At 41.8% G+C, this 26,012-nt stretch overlaps 1 protein-coding gene across 1 annotated transcript in view; it reads right to left on the bottom strand.

Moving 5' to 3' along the window:
- The window catches only part of VIT (vitrin), a 35,735-nt gene extending 23,294 nt beyond the window's left edge, over positions 1-12,441 (bottom strand). Inside the window, exons 1-6 of the mRNA XM_035560368.1 lie at positions 12,411-12,441; positions 10,521-10,586; positions 9,846-10,002; positions 7,332-7,465; positions 3,036-3,113; positions 129-209 (exon numbers count right to left, since the gene is read on the bottom strand). Coding sequence (XP_035416261.1) covers positions 129-209; positions 3,036-3,113; positions 7,332-7,465; positions 9,846-10,002; positions 10,521-10,586; positions 12,411-12,441 — 547 coding nt within the window. The remainder of the gene's footprint in view (positions 1-128; positions 210-3,035; positions 3,114-7,331; positions 7,466-9,845; positions 10,003-10,520; positions 10,587-12,410) is intronic.
- Positions 12,442-26,012: the final 13,571 nt, after the last annotated feature.

Below are 26,012 nucleotides of genomic sequence, written 5' to 3'. Positions count from 1 at the left end.
GGCTGGTAAAGCTGTGTGTGTTACCAGTGTCAAACTGCTTCTCATGAACACTTGTGGGCATTCTAGGCTGGAAGGGATAAAGTAACTGGCTTTCTGTAGAAAAGGGCACTGAGATTCCCAACCCCTACCTTGTTCCAGTGCTTTTTCTGATGTGTTGGAGGTGCCTGCACTCTTCAGAGCTTTTAGGTCTTGCTCTGGCTTCTTAGGCTCTGCAGAAAAAATAAAGACATTAGGAAATCCAGCTCCGGAAGAAAACAATTTTAAATTTTCTGTTCAGAGATTATTTGTCCTCAAAGGCAGGCATCCCATCACCTAGCATTACAAAGGCTAGTTGGTCTAATCAGAGCTTTCTCACCAGGACAGAAAAAGTGATGGATGGGTGCCTCTAGAGAGTAGTCAACCGATGTTGTTGGTGTCTAATTTAGGTGTCTGACTTCCCAAAAGCTCCTGCCAATGTCAACAGAATTTATGAAGTGAGCAATAAATACTTTTTTTTTTCTACCAATAAACCAATCTTCATAAGATTAATGAGAGTCAGGGTCTTGGTGTGTGTAGGGTGCCTGGTGAATACACCCTAGCATGTGACGTTTCAGTCACTAACCACATTCAGATGTAGCTCGTTCTTGCCTGACATTGCCAGATCCTCATGGGACCACATCCTGAGTGCCATGGACTGGCTTAGAAGGATTTTTTTTTTTATCTTTCTGTTCTTCTAAGACTCAAAGTCATTGGAACATTTATTACAGTTCATTTATTGCTACCCTGCAAACAAATTCACCTGTGCATTTGTGTCTGACTGAGTACTGGAAGATTTTGATCTTTCATTTTTTTCTTCTCTCTAGCTATTTTGACAGCATTGACCTATTTAAGAAATTGCTCCAGGGTTAATGGTTACTTAATAATTTGTACTATTTTTTAAAAAACAGTAGCTTTTGATTGTTTTTTACCTGCTGTGATTAGTTACAGCTTTGGGAAGGTTTTTTTCCTCCTCTGCTCATCTTTTGAGGGGCACTGTATCCAACAGCAGCATTTAAAGAAATGTCAGGTACTATGAGTCTCCAGTGCCCCTAGGATGAGGACCAAAAGTGCATCTCTGACAGCTCAGATCAGGTGTGAAGTAGGATTTTCTCTAATCTGGCAATGAGTGTAATCCTCAAAAGACTGCCTTTAGCACCTAGATACAATGGGTTTAAATACCCAGCTGTGCAATGTGGTCTCTATAATTTAAGTTGGAAGACGGTAACTTTCTTAAAATTGAAAAAGAAATATGAAATGCCATATTGCAAGATGGCTCTAGCACTGTATTACAGAGATCTTATCTCAAGAACAAACTGTTTCTGGCAGCATACAGCTGAGATGGCTGAGTGGAGGCAGTGGGAATAAGCTGGGCTTGGAGAAGACTACGTGTGATGGTCTGATCTCTTTTCTACTTGTGGGACAGGGCTGGGCAAAGCAAGGCAGTGTGCTCTTCAAGCACTGGGTTTGATATATCAGTTATTATTTGCTCCTTTGATCATCCTGGGTTTTCTCTGCATGAATGCACAGTTTCTGTTGCTAGGATCCTAACACTTCCATTCATTCAAATTGATTCAAGTACAAAGTGAAGCAAGTCACTTGCATCTTTGCTTTGCTGCAGGAGCAGTTTTCTGGTATTTTGTTTGTGACTGCAACGTGTCTTGATGACACTCCCCATTACTATACAGATTCTCATGTAATGTCAGTTTTCTCATTGGTAGAAGAAACCATTGCTTACAGCCTACTGAGCTCTACGCTGAATGTGATTGTTCCTGCCCTGGTGTGAGGTGCTTGGACTGATACTTCAAGTGTGTTTAGATTTGGGAATGGAGAGATGTGGTTTTAGTGAATGTTTCCTAGAAAAAGCCAAAATTTCTAAAGTATTGCCTCCTTTCTAGCACTGCATAATATTTAGGCCAATGGTTTCTGCATCAAGACACACGTACAAATATGTACCTACTTGTCTGTAAATGCACAGGAACTGTAAGCTAAAGGCCTGGCTTTGGGTGATGCATATTCAGTCTGAACAACTACAGCATTCAGATGTCTTTGTGTAAATAAAAATCTAAAGATGAGGAAAGAGCTCTGTATTTTGCTTCCATGGACAAACAATAATGTACAGTAGAAGAGCAGGACTGAAAGTAACAACTGTGCAACCTCGGATGGATGCACTCATTGATAAGCATTTGAATACATGGGGAAGATATACTGCATTTCCTTATACCACTGTTTACAGTGGATAAGCTCAGAAAGGCTTGGGCTCAGCAAACAGCAGAAGAGCCATGATAAGGAAGTGTGTAGTAGTAGAAGACATTTATTTCTTCATTCAGACTCCCTATGTAGAGCCTGGACTTTACACAGTTGTGACCGGAAGCACAAACAAATGTCATTTCCGTGATAGAGACATTTCATGTACGCTTGAATATCAATTACCACCTGGTGTGCAGCTTGATCAAAGACCTCTGAAAACAACTAAATTATTTAAACCGAGTTGAGTATGACAGAGTAGGCTACAGGCTAAAATGATTATACAGAGTAATTCCTTATCATATGATCCTTAGCTAAAGCTGCTGTTCATTGCCATCTGTGACATTAATATTGTAGCATTATGTATTACTATATAATAATTATTATAATCCATTATATATATGTATTATTATATACATCAAAGGTCCCAAGAGATAACATGAATAGCACTAGGAGAAAGATAACATGTAAGACCTTGAATGCTTTCATATAATAAGTACAACATCATACTCTCAGACTTAAAGCAACGGGAAAGGTAGGTGGGAACAGAGGTTTGTGAAACTGGGCATGACAAAAAAAAAAATATCTGGGATAATTCTGTGTGCTTAATATAAAAAAAAAACGACGAGAGATTTGAATGAGATAACATTGATGAACATAAGGGGTACATTAACTTCAGGCTCTCTATAATTAAATCTTTATATTACACAACTGAGATGCTACAAGAGATAGATGTGAATAGATATAAGGAAAAGTCCATCGTAATTACTTGCCTGGTTTAACAGCTGTACTTTTTGAGGAAGAATATTCAAGAGTTGATGGATATGTCACACCTTTTCTTGGCTTGCCCTCTACAAAAAAAAAAAAAAAGAAGAAAAAGAAAACATAACAGAAAATTATAAGCTTTCTTTCAACAAAACTCCCATCTAACATATGTGTTCAGAATCAGACCTCGCTTCTTCACTGCCCAACTCATTTTCTGGCAGATTTCTTTCATCTGCTGGCAGAATCTAAAAACCGTTTCACTAAAAATACCAATGCCTAAATCCACCATCATAAAAAAGATAGAAAGCATGAAAACACAGGCCTGGGATGGATTTGAAGAGGTCAGTTAGTTCATTCTTTTGCTCTCACATGGTTAAGGTTAAGCATAAGGGGATCGTTCCTGAAGAACATCTGTATAACCTGTACTTAAACCGATGGCCTCCCTATGTAGTCTTTTCCAGTGCCCGAATATGTAGTTGAGTTAGAAAGTGTGTTTGATGTGGGATTCGTTTCATCAAGCACACAGCATTCTTCTCTGACCTCAGTTTTGCAACATCTATTTCTAGCAACAGTCTTTTGCAGTAATAACAGTGAGAGAAGACTGTGCTTGTGTGTGGGAACATATGGTTCCTATATTTAGATCTAAAATGAGGGTCCTGTCTTAAAACAATGAGGTATGTTTCCCAGTTAAGCTTTAAACCACAAATCTTTTTAATGTCACACCAGAGGCCATCTCTATTGGCACATGTGGCCATGCAATTCCATCTCTTAGGGCGGTTTTTATATTCCCAAGGTATACCTGTATCACTCAATGAAAAATGTTGCAGGAAGCTCTGTTTAGGAAAGACTGCTGTGTCCTCCGAAAGCTGGACAAAACTTATCTGTGCAAGCTTGGGTATGATGTACAAAAGGACTTCTAGACCCTGGGGATTCCTCTACAAGATGATGTGCTGTGTCACGTGTCTGGACCACCTCAGATTAGATGTACCTTCATCTCCTGCAAAACCTGAGTCATGATGATAGGTTTGCTGTTCCTTATGCCCTTGGTGAATTCTTGCAGATGGTGTATATGGGCACTGTATGCATGACAGTTGTCATCCTCAGTAATTAATCTAGAGATCAACAGCATTCAGCAGAACTTGCTGCTACAGACTGAGCTGCACCTGGGAACTGGGAACTATTTCCCATGTGATAGCACACAGAGAAGGATATGTGCCAGAGAAACTGGTCCTTTACGTGCAGGGATGGCCATGGAGCTTGAGAAGCACTGTCCTTTGTCCCTTTGCATGTCTCTAGCCCCTTTGTTTTACTCTTTTCTGAAATCTCAGTCATTAAAAAGCCCTAGATGAAGGAGTTAGTTTGAGTTACTAATGAGGCAATGCTGTAAGGATCTATTGCATTTCTCATTTACAGTAGTATAAATGGAGAGTAGATCCACTGAAGTCAACACAGCTCCTGCAAAGACCAAAGCACTTTAGCATACATGGACAAGCTGGAAAGAGCTTTCTCCTCGCCCTTGGGTCTCTCACAGAATCTGGACTAAGTGAAGAACAGCAGATCTTCACTTTTACTTTCCTCTGAGCTAAAACTGGGCTCAGGAGACAAGCAGGACTAAGGAGCTCTTTCTCCAATTTGGGAGAAAGATGAAAATGTTATGGGATTGCAGATGATTTCTAAATGCATTTCTTTATCCCCAGCAGTGGCAGAGTGATAAGGTGAGTTGTTACACAAATGCAGCAGCAGCATAATAATCTGATCTAAATTTAGACTCTTTTTTTGTGCTAATCTGATGCTTCTAATGCAAACCTGAAGACTGCCACTGTGCAAATAAACTAGCTTCTAGCTATGGGGAAGCTGCCTACTCCTGGGCTCTGTGGGTTTTGATAAACATCAGCCTTGTGTCGCATATGTGGTCAGAAGGTAGGTCTGAAGCCTGACCTGAACGTGGCCCTGCTTTCTGGAGCAATGGTAATGTGTCCTTTCTACCAATGTGTCATCTGGAAGAAGTTGCGCCTAGGCCGGAGTTTGCTTAAGATACCTAAAAACGGGTTCACATGTGGGTTGAAAACCTCAGTTTCTGTCTGTTTGAAGTACGAATTATGGTGTGGTGGCCGCTCACCCTCTCGTGCCTGTTTGTAACCAGCAAAGCCAGAGGTTTAGAGCTCTATTTTCTTAACCCACTAGCTGCAAAACTCGCACTAAACTGAATGGAGCCATTCAGCTGAGTGCCAAGGCATTTCAGTGCTTGAAAGTGAATACCAGTGCATTTGCATACCTCCTGGTGTGCTGACTGCTTTAGTCCCAGAGGACAGACCTTGTTCCCCTGCTGCTCCCAAATCACGCCACCTCATCCCCTGGGTCCCCCAGGGATTCCTCCTCTGTGCTCTTTTGTGTGGATGCTCATTCACAATTTAAACATCACAAACTCTTGGTGACAATATCCTAACTAGGAATAAACTGTTGGCACTGTCCCAGGGTGCAGCATCGCATATGGTTTTGGTCTGATGAAGGGGAACTTGGATGGAGAACAGGAGACTCAGTGCAGGCTCTAAAGCTTGAAATTAATGCCTTAGGTGACTTGTATTTTATTGGAGAATGTTTTATGCAGCTCTGTGTTTTTATGACTCATAATTGTAAAAAAAAAAAAAAAGCAAACCAAACAAAAACAAAAACACCATTCTTCTCTTTTTGAGAATGAGATCTGACTGCATGCAGCCTTGGGCTGCATGAATAGCACAACCTTCCTGGGGTTTTAGGCTTCTGAATTTCTCTCTGAAATTCAAAAATTCCCACATTTTCATCAGGTATAGTAAGAATTTCTTTCTTATTTGTATATAAAATGTGACATGAGACAGGCTATATTATGTTACATTTACGCTTGAGCTAGTTTATAAACTAGTAGTTCTACTTACATCAGAGGGACCACTCAGCATGCGTAAAATTAAGTGTATGAAAGACAAATCTCACCATGCGTGTGTCAATATCCAGATTTTTCATCATCTCCTCTTCTGTGTACTTGTGACTTTCTCTTCTACAATCTTTCATAGTAATTCATTAATTAAGAACAAAGTTTTGTTACTACAAATCAAAAATTCCTACAGTTTTATAGGATAAGTGAGCAGCTGCTGAGGTAAAAAGTTCTTATTTCTCATTTATGTACCAGAATTACAATGTGCTGTTTGTTGCGAAAAAAAAAACCAGCAACAAGTACAAGTAGCAATTCAGCTATTCCAGGAAATCCATACTCATCCAAAATAAATCCTTCTCAATTTGGTGTACCCATGGTAAAATGCTGTAAAAGTGCATCCAAATATATTAATGCAAACTCCAGATGGCAATTCATTTTGGTCAGCTTCTAAAACCTCTGTTGCTGTCCACAAATTTTCACATGAAAAGAACATTTCTTTATTTTTAGAGGCTGTTCAGTTGCTTGAGCTGTTGATTTTTCCAAAAAAGATGAAGTTAACTAACATCAGGTGGTCACGCCTATCCCAAAACTAAAGATGTGTGGACCAGCAAGAACTTACACATTGTATGGATGCAGCAAGAAGTTAGATTTAGAAATTGTATATAAATTGTGAATTTCATCAGTGAATCCAAGTGAGCTGCTGTATATACAATGGACAGAAAAAGGAATTAGCATTAAATTGGGATGGATTTCCCTGCACTGGGTAGATAGCAACACTTTTTGGCTCACAGAGAATTTCATAACTTATTTGGGATACACCAATAGCATTTTTTAATATAGGCTTTTTTATAAATATAGTACGGCTATATATGGTTTGAGATGGCTTGGCAGTTTTTATTTTAAAGGTATATATTGATAAACTATACATATTTAATTTTAATGAGGAACTCGGAGAACCTGGGCCATTGTGTCCAACAGCTGCAGTGAAAATGTATTGCTTTGCTTATCAAGGAAACCCTCACAACTCAGAGTAAAACAGACAACAAGGCTTCTCTGCAAAGCCTGAACGGCAGCACAGGAACAAGTTGTTTCAGAAGACACAGGTGCAGATGCAGACTGAGGGGGCCAAAAGGCCACTTAGTTTGCTTAGCAGCCATACTTGTCAGGGTGGAGAGCAAGTGCATTAGGGAGATCTTCCCACCGGTACCAAGGCTCAGGTTTTAAGCATCAAGAGCAGGAGCTGGGCTGCCCTTGGGCAGTCAATCCAGACTGTCTGTCACCTCTGGCAGACCTGCAGAGGGCTGAGCCCCGTGCACTTCTGGTGAGGTGTATTTCTCTTTGCCTGCTCTATAGGAAGCCCAGGATAAAAACTAACTGAGGTGCTCTGGCGCGGTACCTGAGACGAGGAAGGACTCCCTCCAGCGTGGCAGTGACAGGGATCGGACTCCATTGGAGAAGCTCCCCCGGTAACCAGCGTGGCCAGCCACTTTCTGAACCAGGATCTTCCCGCCTGTGTTGTCAATGATACCACTGCAAGGCGAAAACACAGTAGCTGAAGGAGGAAGCTCTCCCCAGAAACACAGAGACCATTCAGCAGTGCAAGAGGTAGGAAGCATTTGCTTTCATCTTTAAGCCAGGATTTACAGTAGAGCTATGAAGCTACTGCTAAGTCTGCCACTGAGAAAAAATTGTACTTCAACACAGAGAAGAGCAGTTTGCTACACAGTGCCATCGGGCTCTGTTTGCTCTTCCCATAGATCTATGTTCTGTGTTTAAGGCTGACTGGTTTAGGGACAAGTTAAAAAGCCTTTGTTAAAATTCCTACAAGCTAGACTGCATGATTGAAGATATGCGATGTACTCACAGGAGTTTTAGTGCCAGCCATGCAACAGAAATAATTTAGACAAATACAAGGCAAACCTCCCACTCGCTTGGCTTTTTCTTTCATGAAAACCAATGTTTTCTTTGATTTTCAGTATGCATTACCACAGAAAACTAAGCCTGGTTCTGGCCTCAGCCCAGAGTAAATTGAACAAAATATTGCTGCAAAAAGCTGTAGAAAACCTGACCATCTCCTTGTCTGGTGCACATTAAATGGTGTTTGACATTTGATATAATCTTTTTCTTAGGACAAACAGAAAACCTTCACTGTATGCAACCTGCTGTGGCATTATTAGGACAGTACAAAAACTGGGAAGTGATTGCTACTATAAAGGGCTGGTATAATTGACAGTAACTGCACAGTGCATGTCAATTAGTAATGGGCAGCCAACAGTGGTGAAGAATATGTTACTGCCTTAGCTTTCTCTGATGATTGCGAGAAGCTGATGGTATAATAACCATAAGGAAGGGAAATTCACTGTCTGTAGAAATGCAACATGTGAGTTAATGAAGCCAAACCCAGCTGGCAAATGAGGAAAACTGAAAGCCTCACTCCAATAACACAGGGAGCCAGCATTTGAGCTGTGGCAGAAATTGCATTCACCGTCAGCATTTTGTAACTTCCCACTGGGACAAGCTCTGCTTGCAGTGACGCACACGGTTTCCAACGTGCATTCGCAGGAAGAATTTGACAGGTGAAAGCCGGTCCCTTGAGAGCCATCTCCCAGCAAGGGGATGAGCAGGGCAGCTGCAGCCAGGAGATGGCAGCGCTGCGCGCACCGGCACCTCCGCCGGTGCAGAGCGGGGGCACACGGAGAGATGCGGCTTCGTGGTGGGCTCTCATCCACAGCATCTTTCGTTGGTCCTCTGTGCAGCAAGGGCTTCACTGTCTCCTCGTAGGCATCGCCCCTTATAGCAGAACTTTTGTCTTACAGGTTCAAGTAAAAATTCACAGCAGACAGTCTTAGTTAAGGAAACGAAATACTTTGCATCTTCTTATTGATTTAGAGATGCTTTCCCATGGCAATCAAAAGCTTTGCAGTAACACAGTTTTTCATCTCAGCAGGTCATACTGGAGTAGGCTGTTACAAGGACAGAGCAATTCGTGGGCTGGGACTGAGAAAGAAAGGAAGGCAGAGAAGTTCCCACTGGTGGTGCAGCTGGTGTTGCCTAAGATTCATGAACAATTTTCCTTTCTCAGTGCTGCTACAGTTCCCTAATGCAATATTAAGGGAATTTGTTTTCAAATACAGTACAAAGTCCCGAAGTCTTAACTATTCAAGCTTACTCAAGTTCCCAGGTATTTCTCAGAACTGAAAGCATTATGATAACTCTGAATGAAGCCAAGATGTTGATCAGACTCTACAAGTTCTTCCTGCATTTTCAGCTGAATGCATCCTGCTTTTGCATCCTGCCTGCAATTATGGTGTGTTTTGGTTGTGAAGTTATTCTCCATTAAAAATATCTGCACACTTTTGCATGGCAAATTAAACTTGGTATAATTTGTACTATAAAATCTGTATTATACATTTCCTTGTCCAGTATTTCCTTCTGTGGCAGAAAAGCACATTACTCAGCCTCTGACATCAAGGACAGCTAAATTCAAATCTAGAGAACCAAAACCAGTCCCAGAAGTATGTGAGTTGTATGTATTCATTGACAGTGATAAGTCTATTTTTTTCTAAAGCTTTATTAGTAGCAGCAGCGCCATCCTACTTGAATAATAATAGTATAATAGTCATTTGCTATGCTTGAATGGCAGATCTGAAAAAACTCAAAACATTTCTCCTAAGGTTGAAAAACACTTTCAGACATGACTGATTTCTGTAGGAATAGAGGATTGACAGCACTTCATAAGACTGGATTCGTTGTATCATGTGTGGTCTTTCTCACGTGCTTTTCGCTAGAACAGCAGCCTGCAATCAAAGCTACAAGGCACTGGGAACTTTAAAGGACCTGAAAGGCCAAGAGCTCCCCACACTGAGATGATGATTCTCTCAGGGTGCCTGGCTTATTTAAACCCACTCACCTGTGAATTGCGGCACCGCACACACTGGAAAAAGAAGCATAAATGTCTGTGCCGTACACACGGTATTTTACATCTTGACATCCAGGAGGGCATTTTGCAATGAATTCAGGATTGATTATCTTCCCTGCCTTGGCATCACAGTCGATCTGGGGTACGTCTGTGAGGACAAAATCTTGGTAAAGTCAAACTGAATGTTTTCATAGATGAATTATCTTGTCATGAAAATAATGAGTAACTGAGTGACAGGGATGCCCTCCTCTTATGCACTTATACCAATGCTTTTGTGACACAGGAGATGTCAATGTCTATGTCTTCTGTACCTACAATATAACACATAACCCCCTGTGCCAAGGGTTGTGGCTGTAAGTGAGGGTGGACTGAAGAAGCCTGGGGATATTTCTGATCTTCAGTGTTCGTTTCTCCAAAGTGTGTATGGTACCTGGGGACCTATGAAGATACATTTTAACAGTGAAATACACAATATCCTCTTTACAAATGTACAGTAGCACACATTTCAGTGATTTGACTTCAGTAGAATTTGTTAGTTAATATATATTCCTATTGACTCTGCAAAGAATTGTGAGGAGTTACTGGAATATGACTTCACTTTGGACATGTTTATGCATCAGTCTTGCCTGCAGTAAAGCAGCTGGGCACACTAATGGGACCACTTACATAGCTTAGCCTTTTTAATCTTCTTTGTAGCTTCCTTGGCTGCATATGTACATGTAAGAAATACACCTAGAACAAAGAAAACATAGTATCAGAAAAAAGGAACTACCAGCATCAGTCACCAGGAGCTCCTGTGCATGGGATTTCCCAGTTTTCAATCAACTTGTTAAAAAAAAAAAAATTTACATGGGAATATTTTAAGCCACAGTTAGGTTTCCACTTGTTGGTTAACTTTTCAGTCAAGATGGCATCTACTGTGGGGGAGCTTTTTGAAAGGGATTCAACATGAATTGATCGCACATTAATCTGTGGAACTCACTGTCAAAATATGCCGTTAAGTCTATGCATTTCCAGAAAATCACAAAAAGCCTAGGTATTTCCAAGAGCAGTAGAAACTCATTGCAATTGGTGTGTAGAGATACCAGTGAAACAACATGCTCTGTGCATAAAACAACTAGGAAGTTAGGGAGAGAAAGATACATTTTAATAGCCCATGCAGGGATGGTATCCTATAAGAGCGCGTTGTGGCATTTCAGTCAGTGGTGGTAGTAGATACGGGATACCAGGAGCATCATGAGATGTATGAGATTCCAGTGTGGCGTGTCCAATACCCTGTCCCAGCAAGGACACTGCTTTCTTTAAGTAAGTAGAATTGTGATTTGAAAAGTGTGATGGTAGAAGAGACATACAGTTATGTTAAAAAATACATCACTATATATGTGTGCTGCTTAGCTGGCTGGGTTTACTTGCTAAGTGTTTGATGTACAAACACTTAGTTCTGTGTGCTTACTTTATAAGCGCTAAGCTGTGGGTAATAACTGTTACAAATGACTTGGCCTTCTATTCACCTTATTTTCTGAGCTTTTAGAGTGAAATAAAACTCGCTGTGAAGTGTTGACTCAGCAATAGCAATGTTTCTTCTCTCTCTCTGTCTTTTTTTAATATGATCTTCTCCCCCTAGACTGGTTGCAAGTGTTTGCAGACAGTAACTCTTAGAACCTGCTCAAAAGTAAAAACAGTCTCACAGTTTCTGAAGTTACAGCATATAGATGCAGTATTGGGACTTTTTGACACTGGTAAAGTTGTGTGAAGAGAAATTGTACTTTGAAAAAAAATAGAAGCAGTGGAAGAGAAAGTGCAAAGTCCCAGCTGCACGCTGTGTTAGGGCATCATTTAATGTGAAGGAAGATAGTCTTCATAGTAGAGACAAAAGAACAACATAGATAACTATGAAGTTAAACTAAATGTGGATATCCTGCCAGGCTGGAGGGTCCCAGCTAGATGGAGCATTGCCTGGGAATATTGCAATTAAAGTCATACAGCACCATTAGGCTACTTGATGGCTGTAGCGCCATCAAAGGATGATAAGTACACTACACAAAGCAACTATGCCCGATCAACCAGGTTGTTCATGTAAGACCTATTGCAAATTCTGGAGTCTCTACACATTCCCAGAAAGCATGATCTCATCTGACATCCAGAGGAAAGAAAATAGGATACATATATAAACATTTTCCTTTGTCACCTTCTTGGCCATAGAAAGCTCTGTGTTCTCGGAGAAAGAGGTAAACTGGGGATGCTCCCACAGTATGAAATAAATAGCTGATTTTTCTTTATAGGGAATCTTTAAGTTACAGATATTTTTCAGCACTAGTGGTACCATCTGATGTGGACTGTGTGCAGCTATGGCCATGTGCTTCGAGATCTCTGCAAATAATTAGTATTATTTCTATGCAAAAGTTTGGAAGTTTGGGTACCCTATTTCTGAAAAGCTGTGTCAAGGCTTACTCTACGTTCCACAGAGAGCTTCATCAGCAGTGGAGTCACTGGTCAGCCAGGACAGGGGTGTACAAATCCACAAACTACTAGTTGTAGCACATCAACTGTACTTACCAAAGAAGATCACAACGACTGAGGCCTTCATGGTGATTAAAGCAAAGTCTGGATGTGTCAGTAAGGAGCACTGAAATGGAAAAACAGAGAACATCAGGCTGTATTTAGAGTTATGATAGATGATACTGGAAAGGTGGGGGAAGAGCAACTGTGCATCATTCTTCAACATTTTACAGTCCTCATGTACTGTGCTCTTTTCTCCTGAGCTGTCTGCTTTGAAGAGCAGCTGATGTCCCCTTAGGAGATGATGTTTGGTCTGTGGAACAACCATGGACTAATTTTTTTCCTTCTGTCCAAGTTTTGCCTTTTTCCTCCGTGAAACCAAGATTTCATTCCTCATACTTATTTCTGAAGCCAGTGGTAGCAGAGGACATGACAGATATGGACATGCTCTTGCAGCTATTCAAGTTAATTTGCTAGTTTTCTAGGGAGTATTCTCAGACTTGTACTGTCTGCATGTCCAATTGCACCCCATAATTTCACAAATGTAAGGAGAACATAAATTTGCTTACTCTTGAAGCAAGTTGTGCAAAGTATCTTGTAATCACATCATTGATTTTGAGCCAAATTACTAGTTTATTTCCTTTCCTTATTGTGTGTGTGTGAGAACATGCCTGAGAATGAGAAGACTCTCAGAACATCTGGACAACATTTTTCTCTGGGTCTACGTATGTGGTTCCTGATGTCTGCCATTCCTGAAGCTCTTGTCCAGACTACAAGACTACAGGCTTATCACAGATATCCTCCTTTTCCTGAGCATCACCTTCCATGTTGCTTTTGTGATCACTTTTCCCCTCTGTAACATCTGGGAGATGTTATATGGGGGAATATTTTTATTTTTATTCGCATTCATTTATTCACATGCCCTCTGTTTCTTTGAATTTGAAAGAGTTGCAAGTGGGCTGAATGAGTAGTGCTTGAGCAGTCAGTGGATAGAAGTTTAGCATGGCAATGAAAACACAAAAATTTGTATTTTTAAACCATCTTTCTAATGAGTTACAGAGCTTGAGAAGTGAAGCTTTTCATCTCTAGCAAATTAGGAGACACTACTTTAAACAAAGCATAGGAGGAAACAAAAAGAAGAGGAAATCCTCACAATGTATGAGGATTAATTCCTCACCTCTAGTAGCAAATGTTCATTATATTATGATTGCTGGGGAAATCATGGGTTGGATGCTTGTAATTAACATCAGTCATTAAAATACCACAAAATGCCTAACAAATATCAGAGAGTGGGAAAATATTTGTGTGTTGTAGAGGAAAAACTCAAGCAGCAAAATGAAAGGAAATTGATTACACGCTTTCAAATGGCAAGCTTTGCACTAAAGTCAAAATTAGCTTGCTATCAAAGAAAGTATAGAAAGTACTAAAGCTGGAAACGGTTAGGGAAAACAAGTTGTCTGCCTCCTGGAAAACATGGCAGTGACATATTCCACTTAGAGATTTGTGTACTCAGACCTGGGCTTCTCCCACCTCAGGAAGGAAAATTAGAATGACAAGACAGATATGGGGCAGAGGGAAAAAATCTGTGATCTTTCCTCAAAGTCAATGTTTCCACATTTTTTATTTTAATTGCTCTTCTTTTTCAAGAAAACCACATGTTTCCTGAGTGAGAAAGATGAAAATAGTATGCCAGATTAAACTGAGTTCGTCCAGTTGTAGGCCTATATAATTTATAACTGTTTTTATACAAGCCAGCTGCACCTCCAATTTCTGCTTCTGTATTATGGTCAGGGAACTCAAAATGCCAGCAACTATGGTAACAGTATCGCTTGGAAATAAGTATTTTGTACTACACCTTTCCTTATCAATCTTAGTAAAACAATCTTCCTGCCAGCAGCTAAGGTGGAGAGAAGCAGAAGTTGCCTAGAAGCCACCAAGCTGAATCCCGGGGCATGGAAAGCTGCTCAACATGGGGCTGTGTCCTTCTCAGAACAGTGGACAGCATAGTCAGGGGTAACCCCAGGCTGTCCAAGCAGTAGCAGCAAGACCACATCAGTTCTCACTTGATTGAGTTCAGCTCAGTCCCAGGAATAGGAGATGAAGACTGAGGGAGTTGCTGGCCACTTGCAGAAACACCATGCCCTTTAAAGGCTGTACTGGTGCTGACTGGGCATTCCCCAAATCTATAGCGAGTAAAATCAGTAGTGGCATCTTTATTTAAAGTCAGAGATAGCTGTGAGATTTAGTCTTGACAGTATTTGGCTCAGCGCTGAGACACTTTCATCTCCAGTTTAACTAGAGTAGAAGAGGGATGGGATAGTAAAGGATACATGTGAAAGCTGCCTCACAGGTGGATTGCTGTGTGCCTTGCTGTGGACAGAGTCTAATACTGCCTGACTTTTCCCATCTCACAAAATGTATTAACCACCAGTGCTGCACAAGAGCTCTTGTTAATTTCCAGAGGCCCTGCTGTCCCCATGCCCGACCATCCCAAGGCCAGCTGCTCCGGGTACCATCCCAGCCCTCCTGGGTGGCACTGAAGTACTATGAACGTCTGGTAGAAAGAGGCCAAGAAATCTAAAATGAATTCATATATAAAGTCTATCAGGAGGCAAATGAGTTCAGCAGACCCCTTAGCCTTCAATAACATGTATTTTACCAACAGGAAAGTTAATAGAAGCATTTAGGCAAGGCTGTTCGATTTACCTGACAGATTTGTTGTCATAGCTACTCTCAAAAGCATGCTACTGGGGACTGTACTGTTGCTGGTGCAGCTTTTACTGGCATCCTGATGGAAATAAATTTTAATAAAGAAACTTATTTTTCCAACTATATTAATTTCTATGTTAGGCATTGGTATACCAGGAAAAATGCACAGATATCCTATAGGTAGTATGAGATCTCCTATATGGTGGGCTAGCATGGCATCTGCTACTTTCAAAATCTTAAAAGGAACAAAAGTCTGGAATAAAATGGTGTTTTTTTCTTTCTCTGGGAAGAAAAGAGGAACTAGGGCTCTGATCCTCCAAATGGACCTATGTGTATGACTGGCCCTCTAGTCATTGTAAATTCAATGGCAGCTTTGGGGATGTTTTATCTGCAGATTGAGAATGCCACTTTGCTATTAAACAAAAAGCTATTGTCCCTTTCTTACTTTACAAAATTAATAGATCCCATTAAAGCAAAAATTGAAGTTTCTGCTTTGGGTTAGTCTATAGTATGAGTTTTGCTGAGATTTCTCCTTTTATCTACCATTGTAAGTCTCAGTACTGTGTTTAATTTTTTTTTTTTTTACCCTAGATTTTTTTCTTGGGAACCTGATATCACCACTTCATGCATGCAGCTATCAACTTGTCTGTGAAAGACAGAGGTTTACACACCAAAGTCATTAAATATTTCGGTTTTATTTCAATAACCATACAGAAAACCCCTAATTTGCCTGATTTCCTGTGTTTTCTGCTAAAATAGGAGGCTGTAGGTGTGTAGGGCTGGTATTGATCCTCCCCTTTGATCCCAGATCTTATTTTTGTTTTGAAGATTATTCAAACCTCATGCCTTTCAAACACCTATTATATGCAATCTGATCCCACCTCTGAGAAATAACCGATCAAAGTCCTCCACTGATGTTACCACAAACTTACCATCAAGTGGCCACATGAATTTACACCTCAGCCTTCTGCAGTTCTTTTCCTGACTTCCTGCTGTTAACACCTGGTTAAACCACCTGTTCTTCAGAAGTGTGATGCAAGGGGCCACACGGAGGCGTAAGAAAATAACCCACATTGCAATTAACTTTAAAAAAGCCAAAATGAGAAATCTTATGTACAAGAGGAGTGTGTCTGCTATGTTTCCATAACTGTGATAAATGATACCAAAATCTCACATGGTCTTTCTCTCATGGGTTTTGTATTCCTCCTTTCCACCTATGGCATCTCTGTACTACAGTTCAGGGTACTCAGTTCAGAGTAAAGACCAATTTAAAACATGATGCGTTTAAAATATTTTTAATACTAATCTGTGTGGTTTTATTACTAACACATTAATAAAAATGTGATTACTGTACCTTTTTCAGGCATTTCTGAAGGATAATTACTCAGCCTGCACAGGAGCACGCTGTGTCCTACTCATTAACTTCTAGCTGGGAAAATGCATTTGGGATATTTTTTAAAAAGCCAAGAGTGAGAGAATATACCAATGGTTGGTTAATGGCAAGGTCTTTCCTAATGCCTGGATTCCCAGTCAGGTTCTGAGAGTTTTCACTGAGGGAAGTGTGTTTTCTTCAGACTTTTTTTTCAGTGGAAAGTAAAACCAAAACCACCTTCTTCCAGCTGTCTTGGACTGTATGTTCTTCCCTATATTATCTTACTGTGAGAAGCTCCCATGGGCTGGGTTTCCTTGTCTTTGCATTCTGGTGTCTGTGGGGCCATGCCTGACTCATTGCCCTCCAGCAGCCCAGTCTCCTGCCCCTGCTGGGGGACTGGCCATGAGGAGCCAAGGAGCCCCATCCACAGCAGGAGTCCCCTCTGGGGTTGGGCACACAGCCCCATCACCACACAGGCCCCTCAGCAATTGGGCCCACCCAGGTCCCTATCTGCAATTGTTTTTTAGTGGTTATTGTTTATTATGGGTGGTTCCTTCTTCACTTTCTCTCTTGCACTCCTCAGAGGGAAGAGAAAGTAGCAGGCCTAAAACATGAGGTAAGTCTGCAGCAAAGTTAGGAAAGGGACCACTTACCCTCAACCTGAACTTGGCATCTTATACCTGAGCTATACTATCCCTGGTGTAAATTGGATTTTACATAATTTTAGTTTTCCAGCCTCATGAAATTCCTGTCATAACACACAAAATGGGAAAAAGAAAAAAAAGTTATAATGTCCAGTGCCCTGGTTGTGTTTGCTATGTCCAGTAGCTGTGGCTCCTTTCACTCCCAGCAATGGGATGCTAAGGCATCTTCTGAGTTTGCGTCTCATTAGTAAACCAGAATAATGGATGATATTTTGGAAGCACTGATTCACTGGCATCTTCTGTTCCTTTTCTGTGACACTCTTCATGAACCGAGAGATAATGCCAGCTATGCTTACCAGATTTCCATTAATTATTTGCAGTCCTAGTCAGTCAACTAGTGACCATTCAGTATTAAATCTCCCAAACTTTATGCTGGATCTTTTTTTTATCCTAATACATTTCCTCATCTGTATCCTTCTGAGCGCCATAACAGATGCTATTACTATACCAGGAAAGCAGTGTGTATGCATTAAATGCTGCTTAAATCCACGTTAAGTCAAGCACAAATGCAGTAAAAAGCATCTCCTTCAGTGTTTCCAAGTGTAAGCCCCATCCTAACATTTTGAAATCAAATTTCTATTTGAAAGAATGTTGATTCCTTTTTCCTGTACTAAAAATATTTTAGAAAGCTCAAATGCCAGTGAAAAGACAGAGTTAGCAAACCATTCTTTTAGGATATAAAGTCAGATTTTTATACCTTTTATTAGCAGCTCGACTATTACAAAGCTCTCTGAGAGAGCTGCTACATGAAAGAACCTCTACAAACAAACAGATGGTTTTGATCTGTATAAACTGTTACTGTATGGAAAACTATACTTTTGCTGATGGAAGTGCAGGTTTTAAGTCCTTGATGTTTTGTGTAAGGCATTGCTGTCCATTACATGTGCAAACAGAAATTCTTTGCTGGTGCCACATGCTTTGACTCTGCAGGCGTAAGCAGTTTATTTCCTGTAATCTCTTGTGCTGCAGAAATTAATTTCTGTACTCCCTTTGTACCACAATAAAGCATGCTATTGTTCTCCTTCTCAAGAGGTTATAATGCAGCAGCAACACTGGCACTGTTAAAAAAACAGAAGTGGACTTTGTTTGAAAGCTATTTGAGCAAGTAGTTTGGAGTTAACAACACCATCTTAGAGCACTGTGGGTTGAGTTAGATATGTTCTCCTTACAGGAAAATCAAGTGGGTTTGGTGTAGGTGTGAGTACAGCAGTTCAGATAAACAAGCTTATCATCGTCTTTGCAGATAAAAGATTTTAGACTTTTTTTCCTATTGTTTCTTTTTTAAAATGTTTCACTCTTTCTTTGTTTCGTGCTCATATTCTGTCCCCATAGTACAGTACCTTGCTCACCATTATAATAGCTGTGCATTTTGGTGCACAGTAGGTAATAGGGCTAATACCTGTCACATGCAATTTAGTTTCCTCTCTTTTCTCCTCAAAGGGAAGAAATGCTGCTCACTCAGTGCATTGATTTGCTCTGAAAGTCTATACATAAAAAAAGTCTGAATGGTAGTTTATTTTAAAAAGACAGGTAGTGAGTTCTGCTGAGCCAGAAAAGTAGTGTTGATAACTGTATTTCATTCCAGAAGCTTAGATTGTCCTGCAGGTATCCTAGGTCAGGATGCTGGGTACCAGAAGTAAGACTCAAAATGCTAGCTTGTAAGCATGAGCTCATTTGCGTGGGATGCTGGACTTTTGTCTTTGAGTGATCTGAAATAAAATATATGCATCCAGGGATTTAAAAATATCATAGTACCCATTACCTTCTGCTATAAAAAAAAATGAGGGAAAGCTCAACTCTTTTCTTTCATATATGAAGGAAATTGCAAGGAACTTGCTATAATTGAACCAAGAGAAAGCTAGTATCTGCACTAGCACCATCTGCAAGGATAGGACATTTCATACCGTATCAGATCAAAGAGAAGAAAACAAATAAATTGCCCACACTGTTTGTGGGAAGTGTCAGTAAGAAACTCAGAGTCTCCTGTACCATGTGCATAATTAAACCTTCTTCAGCTTTCAGAGGAGCTTGGGCTTTGGCTGCAAACAGGAGTCTTGGACAAACAGCAGGAAGAACCGAAAGGGAGCCCTGTCCCAGCTGGGGGCAGATGCCTGTGTGGAAATAGGACTGAGAACCCAAAATTGCCTCCTAGAGGCGGTACTCGGATTCACTCTGCTAAGTTATCCAGTGCCTCAGAAAGAGCTGATGAGGAAACACGGCCTTTTATGTCTGCAGGTGTTTCCACGGTGGTGGAGGAATTGGAAGAAATAATAGATGTTGCACATGAGGCAATTGTGCGTGTGATAAAATGAACAACCAGACCTCTGCTGGATGAGTTTCTGAGCCTGCGGACAGCTTGCCTCAAAGTGTCTTTGTGTAACATGCACAGCTAGCATTAAGATTATAGGCAGGACTATTCATTTTGAATAAAAAGCCTTTACCACCTGAGCAGTAGCCACAGGCTTCTTGTCATCTCTTTCCTGTGGCCACACGAATCCCACACTGGTCCACAGTTGTCCTCCCACCTGTGGGTTGTCACACCCTCAACAGCAGGCTGGTGGTTGCTGCTGTTCCTGCTTAGCATTTTAAGCCTTTTGCTTCAGAGACGGGAGCTGAGGGCTTAGACACTGCTCTGCTCCCCGAAGATGTGCTGCTTCCCACCATGTTGTTATACAGAGGTAGCTGTCAGCTCTGTTTCTCAAAGAAATTCAGCTGACTGGCTCGTAGTACGGGTGTCAGCATGTGGTAACTGTGCTCAGGTTGGGCTGTTTAGCCTATTGAGTGATCTGTGAGTGTGAAGAGAGTTAATGTGGGTTTTTTGTTTTTTTTTTTTGTTTGTTTGTTTGTTTTAAGTGGGGTTGTGAGGGTGCTGAGGATGCCTGGGCACATTCTCCTCTCTCTGATGAAACTTGACCACTACATGGTCAAGTTCATAAGAGCTGAGAAGATGCCAAAGGAGCCTTGCTCTGTGGTTTGGACATAGATGGGGAGGAGGATGTAGGGTCCTGGGACCCTCCCTGGGTTTCAGAGGTCCCGATGCTACCTCAGTTGCACTTGGGGCACACAAGTTCTTTTTTTTTTTTTTTTATTATTCCAGAGCCACTTTAAGAAATGTTTACATGTGGATTTTCAAGAAGAATTTAGTCCAAAATAGCCCCAGTCAGGTAGGTAAAATGACGATGCTATACCCAGCAATTTAGAGCTGAATAAAAACACCCAAGCAGCCCTGTGCTTCTCATTTTATATTCATGCAGTGCCCTGAAATTAAACCAACATAAGGCTGAAGTAACAGTGACAAATGGTTTCTCTGCTTTCCACAGAGCTCGTTTAGATGAAGGTAATTTATTTAAAACTATAGTGTGATTTAACTTGCCAGACCTTTCTGAGGGCCTAAATAAAACTGCAATGATTATACTTTCTCATCTGTCTCACACAGATAACCACCAATTACGCTGGCCTGATCTGTTCCTCCCAGCAGAGGAAGAAATACAGTTAGAATATGTCACCCACTCACAGAGAAAATACAGTTTGGAATATCCGGATGACTATATCTGTGAGGGTCATTGCACCATGCTTTCCTGTTTTCTTTTTACATTTAATAACGTATTATTTTATGTTACATTTTTTCATTTCGATGCACAGCTTTTATGGCTCATTGGGAATCGCTGTTAGCTCCGACCTGTGAAGCCCTGTCCAGACAACTACCTTCTGTCTGTCCATCCCCCACAGCTCTCATATCTCGTGTATCTCCTCCCCTTGCTCCCAGGCTTGAGCCCTGCTCTGTCTGTGCACTGGAACTTGCTCACTGCTGAGGGCAACTTCTTTCCCTTTCCTAATTTAATTACTTCTCCCTAATACCAGCCAGGTCCCAGCTGGGTACCATCAGTCCTGGCATTGCCATGTTCCCAAGAAACTGAGATCAAATGTGTGACATGAAGGGAATGGGAATATCTGCAATCCAGCAGTGCCTGAGGGCTCTGTTAGTTAGGGAGAGTAAGATTCATGGCCACATTTCTTTCACTTTTTATAATAGGCATTGTTTCTATTTTCAACAAAACACCCAGTTCTGAGAAGCCAAAGTGACTTTTGAAAGCGCAATATGTGGTTTCTCAGTTTGGATGCCCAATAAGGAAGCACTGAATAACCATGCTATTGTGCTGCCTGCAAGCTAAGAATTATTGTAGTGTGTCAGAATTCCCCTGAAGGTACATATTTGGCCTAAAAGTGAAGAATTTGTGTAAAAGGCACTGAATAAACTGCACATCACTCTGGGGATGGTTTGGGGAATTTTTGTAGCATGTTCAGACACAGCTTGACACCTTTTTGTTTGGTAGAAATTTAGACGCAGAAATTTAGAGAAACTTTAGGATGTGTATGCTCTGCTTATTAAAGCTACATGTATCCCTTTACTGCAAAAGTGAATTTTATCTCCAGATTGAAAGCAAACCCAGTCCTTAAGCAAGCTGATAAACTTATACATCATCTCACAGAAAAACAGAATGGAAGCTGTATCAATTCAGTATGTCCTGCACTCAGCACTACTGATGTCTCATGCCAAAGCCACGGACTGGTTGGATAAGGATTCATAAAACATATGCAATTAAAAAAACTATCTGGAGCTCTCCTGGCATGTGGCACTGGTTTTAGATAAGGCAGTAAGTGGTTGAATTGATCAATGTCTAGTAATGGTGACTTGATTGAGGAAATATCGTACACAAAATATCTTCAGCAAATCAGGAAGGGCTATCGCTAGACGTGGCTGTTGTGGGGAGCCTGTTGAAAACTGTGGTCCTGTGAATATCGTTTCTGCTTTTTAATGATTGCAGAAGATATCTTGGGACTCCATGCTGCTTTTGAGATGAAAGCGAGCTACAGGTTTGCATGGGTGCCAGCATTATAAATGAGGATGTTAGCGGTTTCTGAAGAGGCACTGCTGGTCACAGACTTGACATCATGCAGGCCAAGCTGTGCAGCCCTACGTTATGCATGTTGGCAGCCCTTGGCAGATGGCAGGAGTGGGCTCCTTAGCACACGGGGCGTGCAGACAACATGACAAGTGGTTATGCTTCCAAAACTGTATCCCTTATGTGTATGAGTGCCCTGGAGGCAGATAAAGAGCTAGAGAAGGTGGTGGCATGGAACATGGCATCCAGAGCCTGGCCACGGATACTGCAACAGTGTAGGTGCAGCCAGAAATTTTTGAGAAATACATCTGAGGGCCAGGCTGATACAGATTTAATAATTTTGCCCGTTAGAAGCTTTTAAAACTTGCTGTTTTGGCATAGAGATGAATCACAGGATTCTGTTTCTGACAACCCAAGATCAAAAAGGAAAACTGTGTTAATCGCATGGATTGGGAGCAATCAGGTAATCAAGAGCAGGAACATGTAATTTAGGGTCAAAGGTCTGTTTTAAAAACAGAACAAAGCCTGCAGACCTCAATACTGCATAATCTACTTCCATGCTCAGGAATTTTTTTCTGAACTTTGGTTTGAAGAGACTACCATATGAACTTCTAGTTATTGCCTAACATGAATTTCTTTAGATGCACAAATTTTGCCATTGAGAATCGAAGATGTAGACCACTGAAGCCTGAGATCCTACATCCCAGATCACCACATATTTTGAGAGGCAGTTTGGTAGAATGACTGCCCTCAGAGTAGGGTGAGAGAACATCTGCCTGACCTGGCCATGGTGCTTACCCCATGCTTGAGGAAAATGGCAGGTGCCTACTTTCATTCCTGGCAGATTCTTGTGTGCATGTGTGGTACCTATATTTGACCTCAGAAGCAGTTCCGTTTGCACCAAATTGTTTCATAGCAATTACTCTAAACTTCTATAACCTCTTCCCTCCCTCGTCTGGACACTCCTCTTCTTCTCTCAATTTAACCTCATCTCCTATCAGTCTCTCTCCCTTCATACCCTCCACGTCCAAACTCTTCTTCCACCAAGCCTGGGAGAACAAAATGCTGGCATGCTGCAGATGCATTGCCAGAGAGGTGAGCAAGGTGGGCTTCCACCAGGGTGAACAAGGTGGGCTCCTATCGCCCTAAGCTGGCTGGTAGTGGTGCCAACAGCCACCGGAGTCGTGGATCCCTTACCCTTGTGTAACTCTGACTCGCTGGAGGTGACCAGGTCCAGGATACACAGCGCTGCTGCCAGCTTTCCTCTGTCTCACCCTTCTTCTACCGACTCCAGGGTAAGCTGCATATTTGGTGAAAAGAGAAAGAATGGAGCCTTCTGAATCCTTAAGGGAACCTGGCAGAGAGATCCAGAGGTACAGACGTGGCCGCATTCAAACTTCCCTGTAAACAAGTGATTTTGGAGAGGTAAAAATTTCCACAGTTTTATGTACAAGCCTGGAGGCACTGGAAATCCCCAGTGCATCCTGGTGGGGACATTAAAGGATTGTGTGAAGCTACACAAAGATCATTCAGAATTTTGCCAGAAATTTTGGCTCATGTAAAACTGTCACTTGGCAATTATGCATTTTTTCATAGGAAACCAGCTGCCAACTGAGAAACTGTTGGCTGCTGTGTTACATGCATTGCATTTACAAAGCTATTTTATAGGGTGGCAGGCCAAAATGCAGTTTCCAAGTGCAGTTTGCATCTTCAAAGTATTTTTTGTATCTGTATCTACGGGATGTCCTATAGAATGAGATACATTAGGAATAACTGACATAGATAGTGCTTTTAATGTGCTACTGAACTCTTAATGCACCCTGCTGCTCTGGAGATAGAGCGGAGGTAGGATGGGCTTAATGGTTACTAGAAAGCCAGTTCAGTCAGGACAGTAAGGCTTGGGAGGTTAAGACCCACTTAAATCTAGATGATTTGAATGAAGCAAGGATGGTTATAAATATTCTTCTGAATCCAAATGTGTTCCCAGTTTGGAGGATGAGCTATAGGTTTGGGTGCTTTGCTGCAATGGTGAAAGCAAAATCTGCAGATGGTGTTATTATTCTAATTAAAATGCCGCTCCAACTTAAAACGCTGGTTCCAACTCATCGGGAAATCTTGTTTCTGATCAACCCTTCCTGGCTTTTTCCAGGGCTCATTTGCTGAAAAAATGACCCAGCCATGTCCTTGCTGCTGGGGAGAGCAGAGATGCCAGCTCAGAGAAGGTGGCAAGAGGTAAGATGAGCAGGCTGTGGGCAGAGGGAGCGGGCAGCTCTGCTGCTCTGCTGGCAAGGCACCCGGCAGGGGATGTGGCAGCAGCCCTCAGACACCACAAAATGTGCAGCTGCCTCAGCACAGAGCTTGGTGCTGAATGTTTGCGGAGCCCTGAGCCAACACTCAGGTAGCTAAACCATGAGTGCCGCCGTCGCGACTGCCCACTTCTGATTCTGCCCCTGTCTGCAAGGGTCAGACACAGCCGCAGTCTGCAGTCACTGCTGGTGGGTATAGCTACCCCCATAGATGCCTTAGGAGCCTACACCATGTCAGAAGTCTCCCCAGGATGCCTGTGGGTAAAATCTCATCTGCAATACACACTGCTGTGTTACCCACCGCAAGCCCCTTCACACCCCGCTTTTTGCCACTGCAGGGCATTACAGGGAGTCTGCAAGAAGCATCCTTACTGCTCCCTTCCACGGTGCTTGCAGCCACACGTGCAGCCCCGTTGGGCTGGGGGCTAAAAGAGTTCACCCACAAGATGCAGGATGTCATGAGCCAGACGGTCAGAGTTCAATTTACTGATGTAGATGCAACCGAAACAGCCACAGGTTTTCTGGGCACTTCTGCACCGCTCTGCCATCTTCAGTGACATGGGGAGGCTGCACTGCCTGCGCAGCATTCACCCAAGTTTTCCAAGTGTGAAATGTGCAATAAATAAAGGAATCAGGATGCAAAAGAACGGCATCTGCTCCAAGACAGTTAGAGAGTCTCTTTTACAGGCGAATGAACCACCAATTTGTAGTAAGACATTGTTTTCTAAACATAGCATAAAAACTGTTATCTTGCTTGGCTGGTCATTAGAAGGGAGATAATTATAGTCTCCGTGTGACAATCGGGCCCTGAACAGTGGCTACATTGTCCCACACCCCAGCTGAATCCCCCAGCACAGGCACCCGAGGCCAACAGCACAGGAACAACACGCTCCTTGTGCGAAGGCAAGTTCAAAAAAGTGATTGAAGTGCTTAAGGAGGTGCTAAGCACCTATCTCTTCCTGTGGGCCTTAAAAACTACTCCAGGCGGGAAAAACAAAACAAAACAAACAAAAAAAAAAACCAACCAACCAACTTTAGTTTTGCATTTATTTCTGTTTTGTTCTGTGTTTCTGTTTTCCAACCCAGATCAGTGAGCTCTGAATGTGACGTGACACTGCAGCATGTCAGCGGAGTCGTGGTGGACCCAGAGCTTCAGGAGGCCAGAACATCTCCCAGGGCTCTCAGGAAACCCTGGACCACCCGTCCAGAAAATACAGTGCCTCCCCGTGCCACTGCAGTGGGCCAACACACACCTCGCTGATCCAGCATCTGCCCATCCCAGTCCCAAAATCTCTGGTGTGGGGATTTGGTGACTTTGTGTGCCAGAGCATTGTTTTTCTGTGCATTTAGCCTCAAGATGCCGGAGAAGGAATACAGTCACAGTTGTGGATAGTAAGCTGAACTAGCCATTTTATTGCTCAGTTCGTTTGGCTGTCCTAAATGTCTTACCTATCATCAGTTAGGAGCAGAGATGTGAGCATGTGTGTCCTAGGTCTTGAGTTAGTATGTAAGTTACTGGGCAGTATTTTCTTTCTAAACCTGCATTTGTGGCTCTGGGGTGAATAGGAAAAAATTAAATTTCTCCAGACAGACTAGCTACAGTCAAGTGGTCGATGCTACTGTTACATAAACTTTAGGTTTATATTTAGCAGTGTTTTCTAAAA

Source organism: Cygnus atratus, chromosome 3 (assembly GCF_013377495.2).
Source record: "Cygnus atratus isolate AKBS03 ecotype Queensland, Australia chromosome 3, CAtr_DNAZoo_HiC_assembly, whole genome shotgun sequence".
Lineage (NCBI taxonomy): Eukaryota > Metazoa > Chordata > Aves > Anseriformes > Anatidae > Cygnus > Cygnus atratus.
The sequence above is the reverse complement of the archived record's forward strand: the minus strand, read 5'-3'. Positions and strand labels throughout refer to the sequence as shown.